The sequence below is a fragment of the Parasteatoda tepidariorum genome, chromosome 4 (assembly GCF_043381705.1).
Source record: "Parasteatoda tepidariorum isolate YZ-2023 chromosome 4, CAS_Ptep_4.0, whole genome shotgun sequence".
In the NCBI taxonomy this organism is placed as follows: Eukaryota; Metazoa; Arthropoda; class Arachnida; order Araneae; family Theridiidae; genus Parasteatoda; species Parasteatoda tepidariorum.
This window is the reverse complement of record NC_092207.1, coordinates 99939889-99946733: the sequence shown is the minus strand read 5'-3', so window position 1 is coordinate 99946733 and position 6845 is coordinate 99939889. Positions and strand designations below refer to the sequence as shown.

The window sequence follows — 6845 nt, the reverse complement described above, 5'->3', positions numbered from 1 at the left end:
AAATAACTGAATTTTTATCAATAATAATATTAAACCAATAATATTAAAGCAAAATGAAGTTATCATTAGGTTTTAAATGTTACTGCAGGTGTCATTGGTGAGAAGTTGGAAACAGCATTTTTTAATCTAAATTAAAAATAAAAATGCCATTGCTTGATTTCAAAATACTTCCAAGTGCTGCTTAATTTGAGGAACGACAATCTAACCATGTATACGAGGGTTGCTATTTATATTTCTGGCCTTGGCAACAGTAAGTGTTGCTAGGCGACCGCAGACGATTTTAATCGAAAGTTTGATANCTTCCCTGCTCAATATATTCTACTTCAGTTAGAAGTTTTATTTTAGGTGGAAATAAACGAAGCCTGAAATTAAACAAAGTTGAGAAATTTTTAACAACTGTAAAGATAACACTACAACTCATTTGATAAAATAACATTAGCAAAAATTTAAAACACAAAAATGAATTTTTTTCATATAAATAATGTGAAAATTGATTTCATAAACACATAAAAAATAATTACAAGTTTTGAAAGAAAAATAAAAAAATATTGGTAAATGTTGTCATTCCCTGGGAAGGATAGCTAGGAAGTCTTTTTCTTTTTATACCGCCAGATAGCGTTCTTTTTAAATTTGTATGTGTTTGTTTGTTTTTTGTTAATAAACTTTTACTTTCTGTCTGAATCTCGATCCATGGACTACAGTTGGCAGCATGGCAGTGGTTTTTGAATTATCAGATTTGAAAATCAAGATAAACATTCTAGTGAAAATTTCGCACTTACCGCTGAACATGAACAACATCGCGTAAATTCTAGTGCTACAGGTAAAAACAAAACGGTTTTCATTTTGGATTCTGGTGCTATTTCACACATGGTAAAAGATATAAACTTTTTTGAAAACTTAAATGATGTTAATGGAATAATACAATTAGCAGGTAAGAAGTCAAATTTAATTTCGAAAGGTATTGGTATTGTACAAGTTACAACAACAGTTGATAATTGCAGTAAAAATCTAACAATATACGATGTAATATATGTACCAGATTTAAGAAACAATTTAATTTCAGTATCTAAATTAATTGATAAAGGTTATAAAATTGAATCTAATGGTAATGATATTTTGATTTTAAGTAACGACAATCGCATTGTTTTAAAAGCTGTAAAAGTAAACAATTGTTTTGAAATTTTAATGGAACCGTGTAGTAACATTTCACCTAATTCATTTACTTATAACGATGTAAATAATTCTGAGTTAGAATGTAATGAAGTAAGTAATCTGGATACTTATAATATTTGGCATAAAAGACTATGTCATTTAAATCCACAATACATGGTTAAAATGCAAAATGTTATTGGTACAAATTTTAAGGATTTTGAAAATTATCATTGTGAATCTTGTGACATAAGTAAAGTAACCCATAAGAGTCATCCAACAATTAATATTGCACAAAGTAATTCTACATTAGAGTTACTAATTCATGCGGACCTAGCAGGCCCAATAAATTGTGATTCATTAGGGAATTCAAAGTATTTTTTAGTTCTAGTGGATGATTTTTCTGGGATGTACTTTTCTTATTTTTTGAAACATAAAAATGATGTATTTGAAATGTTTTGCATGTTTAAAGAAAGGTATGGAAATTTAATGAATAAGAAAATCAAAAGATTCAGAACAGATAACGGTCTAGAATTTGTTAATAACGAGATTGATAGTTTTCTAGAAAAATACGGGATCATACATGAAAAAACAGTACCGTATAATCCTTCGTCAAATGGACGTGCTGAGCNGGGAGCCATAAGAGTGTTAGTAGAAAGGGCTAGGACATTATTATATGAAAGTGAATTACCGTTAAAATTTTGGGCTGAAGCAATAAGTTTTAGCACTCCCATTTCTAATCTTACACCTCGTAAAAATAACAGAATCTTCCGATTGAAATATGGTCAGGAAAAGAACCGAAACTTAACTACTTAAAAGTATTCGGATGCGTCGTTTATTTTCATATACCTAAACAATTCCGAAATAAATTTGATATTCCGGGAAAACGTGGCATTTTCGTCGGTTATTCTAGAGAAAGGCGTGTGTATATAATATATGACGTCCATAAAAATATTGTAATTGAAGAGCGATCTGTTAAATTTAACGAATCATTAAGAGGAAATAAAATTTCTAACAAACAAAAATGAATGTAGCATATGGAACATTGAGGATTTGACCCAGTTTAATATATCTCTACCACAGATCGAAACTGAAACCCAAAACTCCCCTCCAACTGAATCAAGCAGTGAACATTTTTTTTCACATAAATCGTCCCAAGAAAGTTCTGATTCACAAAATGAAAATAATCAAAATACTCCTGCATTAAGACGTTCTGAAAGAATTAAAAATAAAATATCCGCAAACGCGAACTTAGCCTTGAAAGGATCATCTATTCCTCAAAATTATGACCAGGCGATAAATAGTAATAAATATTCCGAGTGGAAAACCGCAATGGAAAACGAACTTCTTTCGATGGAGAAACATAAGGTTTTTGAATTAATTGAGAGGCCTAAGAAGGAAAAAATAATAAAAAGTAAATGGGTGTATACAATTAAAAATAACGATAAAAACAAAATTTACAAAGCGCGACTGGTTGCAGCAGGGTTTAATCAAATTAAAAATGTTGATTATTCTGAATCATATTCACCTGTGGTAAATATTGAATCATTCAGGTTATTAATTGCTTTAGCAGCAAAATTGGATTTATTTGTTAAATTTTTTGATATTAAAACTGCATATTTATATGGTGATATTGATGAAACTCTGTATATGGAAATACCTCCAGGCTTTGAAGATAAATATGGTAAAAATAAAGTGTGTAAATTAAATAAAAGTATTTATGGTCTACCTCAATCTGGTAGAAATTGGCATATAAAGTTAAAAAATGAACTTAAAAAGATTGGTCTCACTCAACTTGCATCTGACAATTGCGTATTTACTAAAATTAATGATAATGATTTTTTTGCAATTTGTGTATACGTAGATGATATGGCAGTATTTTCTAATAATTCGAAATTATACAAGGGTATCACTTCAAAACTTAATCAAACATTTGAAATAAAAGAAACAACTAACGATTCAAAATTTTTAGGCATTGAGATTTCACAAAAAAAAAAACGAAATTGGTCTATCTCAAACTCATTACATTGAAACTTTAATGAAAAAATATGGTTTGGAAAATTGTAAGAAAACAAATACTCTCATAACTAAAGGTGAAGATAGATGTTTTAATCCTACTAATGATTTAGTAGATCAGACTGATTATCAGGAAATCGTCGGTGAACTTTTAAATTTAGCAAATAGAACCCGACCACATATTGCTTTTGTAACTAGTTATTTATCACAATTTAATAAACGTCCTGCAAAAAGGCATTATGTTTTAGCTAAAAGAGTTTTGAAATATTTGAACGGTTCAAAAGATAGAGTCTTGTTTTATAGTAAAGAATTCGGTTTTTTAAACTGTAGTGCGGATGCAATTGGGGCAATGCAGAAGGAGAAAAATCTTTTTCAGGTTGTGTAATTATGATTGGTAATTCTCTCATAACATGGAAAAGTAGAAAACAAAGATGTGTAGGACTATCAACATGTGAAGCTGAATTATTTGCTGCAGCTGACACAGCTCGAGAACTTACGTGGATAATGAATATGTTAAATGAACTGAACTGTAAAAAATTTATTAATGCTCCTGTTACAATTTTTTCTGATAGCCAAGCAGCTATTGACTGGTTGAACAATGGTAAATCTTCTAACAAAACCAGGCATGTAAATCTTAAATTTCATTTTGTGCGAGATATGATAGAAGATAAAATATTGAAAACTGTTTATAAGAATACTAATGATAATATTTCTGATTTTTTAACTAAAGCTGTAACGTTTGAGAAGTTAATTTTCTCTTTGGAAAAAATAAGTTTAATTTGAAATTTATATTAAGAGAATTAATATTTTTGATGTATATTGTTATTTGTGTCGAAAAATAAAAACATTCTCGCAGGGGGAGATTGTTGTCATTCCCTGGGAAGGATAGCTATGAAGTCTTTTTCTTTTTATACCGCCAGATAGTGTTCTTTTTAAATTTGTATGTGTTTGTTTTTGTTAATAAACTTTTACTTTCTGTCTGAATCTCGATCCACGGACTACAGTAAAGTCATTTTTAGTGATAGAAAGATATAAAATAAAATTTAATATTTGCTTAAATGTTGTCTTTTTCAACTAAAAAAATACAGAAATATAGCAAAAATTATGAAGAAAAAAAAATCGGTGAAAAAAATTCTTTAATTAAAATAACTAATAAAAAAATTATGACCTTTTCTCTTTTTTACATTCTGAGGTAATTTGCCCTTATGTTAAATTTTAAAGTGGTGTGTGCCTCTAAGATCAGGACACAGACCTTATTTAATTATATGCATAAATAGAAAGTATAGTGCTTAATTAAAGTTATAAAGTAGTTTTACGCAATGAGTACAAACTTAAAAGAAAAAAAAAATCAATCTTTGTAAAATATTTCACAAAAAGTATTTCTTACTGGAATTTAAGTTTTGCTTTATCTATTTGTAAGATAAAAAAGTGATTACTATCTATTGAAAATTTGTTTTTATTTTTAACACCTTTAAGCATTAAATTGTCCTGTATTTCAAAATAAAGGTGATGAGTCCATAAAAATAATTATTTTTGTAAAAGAAAAGTTATAAAGCATCACAATACCAAATTGTTTGCAAGCGAGAAATCCAACGGGCTGGAATGAGGTAGATGGATCCCAAAATTATGATAATTGCAGTTGAAACTTCTCGATATTCTGATCCAAGATAAATCAATACTAAAGCAATTAACTGAAAACAAAAGTAAACTATTTAAGAAGGAATATATGCGCAATAATCATTAGGAATTACAATAGTGAAATCACCAAATTTTCAAGTATAAGAGAGCTGGTAAATCAAAAAATTATTTTGAAGATTCATATATACATATATTTCAATGAAGATAATATTAAATTTTATAAAAATTTCAAAATTATAATTGTAAAGTGTCCAGTTGCACAGGGTTGGCCTACGAAAACAGAGTACAAGAAAAGTACTTAGAATAACAGAGAAGATAATTTTTTTTTCTCCATTTTTTCTTCAATACAGAACTTGAACTCTGAAACTAATAACAGACATGCGATTGCTGGAAGAAGAAATTATCTGAATTTTTTTTTCCTATGTGAAAAAAAAAGGATTCTAAAAACTGTGAAATCCATGGAAATAACTGAAAAAAAGAGATTAATTAAATGCCCATTTTGAAATTCATGTGTTGTAATATATTAAAAATATAAAATTAATTTTTATTTTATTAATAATTTTATTAATAATACTAAAATGCGATATTCGAAATTTTAATGATGTAAAATCATGTTAATAATTTATTAGATCTAATTGTAGTTGTCAAGGAATAAGAAAGGGGGCAAATATATCACATTGCTTAAATAATTTTCGGGTACAAATTGTAATTTGCAACTAAATTGCTACTCATTAAACCATAAGTTTAGAAAAAAAAAACACACTTTTTTCTAGCAAGAAATCTTTTAAATGTTTATTATTTCAGAAATATCAGGGTTGCCACTCAAATCTGGAAAAAAAATTCCCTGTGTTTTCCCTGTACATGTTATATGCAATATATTAAGAGGAAACAACAATTACTGTGCTCTTGTGTGAGCTATATTGGGCTAACTATATTTATTAGTTTCAATTGCTGGGAAAACAGCTGAACATACTTAAATAATGCTATGGTAAATGAAATAGTTCAGTATAGCTGAAATATCATGGTTAAATATCCCATTGACTACACTTTCAGTGGTCACCATTTTTTAAACGACAAAAATAAAAAAAAAACAAAATTCATGTATTTTCCCAGTTTGTAAAGAAAAAATCAAAATTCCCTGTATTTTCCAGGTTTTCCCTGTGGAGTGGCAACCCTGATTATTATTTAGATTATCAATTTTATACTTTTGTGTTTGCCTCAGTAGTTCATTGATTTTATGAAATTTTTTTCTGTTTGGTGTTTCTGAAGTTTATATGAAGTTGTGTTTTCTCTAACAAATCAGCATGAAAAAATTATGGCATGTGAATGAGAAAAAAAAAGAGGGTGCTGATAAGGGTGGAATAAATGACTCGTTAACAAGATTTTGCCTAAGTAACGGAATTTAAATTTAGATTAGCAGAATTTTAAATTTGGTTGGAAAATATATTATTGATAGGCAGAAGTCCACGAATCAAGGGTCTCGAGATTCCTGGAATTCCTCAAATTAAGGGAAGAATCATATGCAGGGGTGATTGTGAGTCCAAGTCAAAATTCCGGAAAATTTCCTGAATTTGAAAAAAAAAAAACAAAAAAAAAAACAGTTTACATTTAAAAATTAGAAAAAATTTAAACAAGGTTTTTTTTCTTCCGTTTTCTCAATATTTCTTAGTTTACTAAAAATATATTTAAAATTTTACACATACTTATACCATTTACACATACCTATGATAACCTGGAGAAGTAAATAAAATTTACAAATATGTCTTTTTTTTTTTTGAGTTTATGATTATAACAACTATTTAGTGATAAAAAAAGAATATTAATCATGAATATAAGCTTATAAAGTATCTCTGTGGCTCTCCCTTACAAACAAATTAAATAAACTGTGTTTTTAAGTTCCACCTTTAAAAATTTGATTTCCGGAAACTTAAGTGATCAATGATTTTTTGAAACGTCTGGACTTTCGATCTCCGGAAACTTCCGGATCACTGTTAGCGAAAAATCCGGAAATCAGGATTTTTTCCGGAGCACAATCAGCCCTG

The 6845-nt window shown here is 28.3% G+C and overlaps 1 protein-coding gene across 1 annotated transcript in view; it reads right to left on the bottom strand.

Annotated features, from left to right (window-relative positions):
* Positions 1–299: 299 nt before the first annotated feature.
* Positions 300–6845, bottom strand: part of LOC107457192 (nuclear envelope integral membrane protein) — a gene marked incomplete at its 3' end in the record, with an annotated part of 15153 nt that continues 8607 nt past the window's right edge. Inside the window, 2 exon segments of the mRNA XM_043041954.2 lie at positions 300–362; positions 4732–4856. Of these exon segments, the coding sequence (XP_042897888.2) occupies positions 300–362; positions 4732–4856 (188 nt within the window).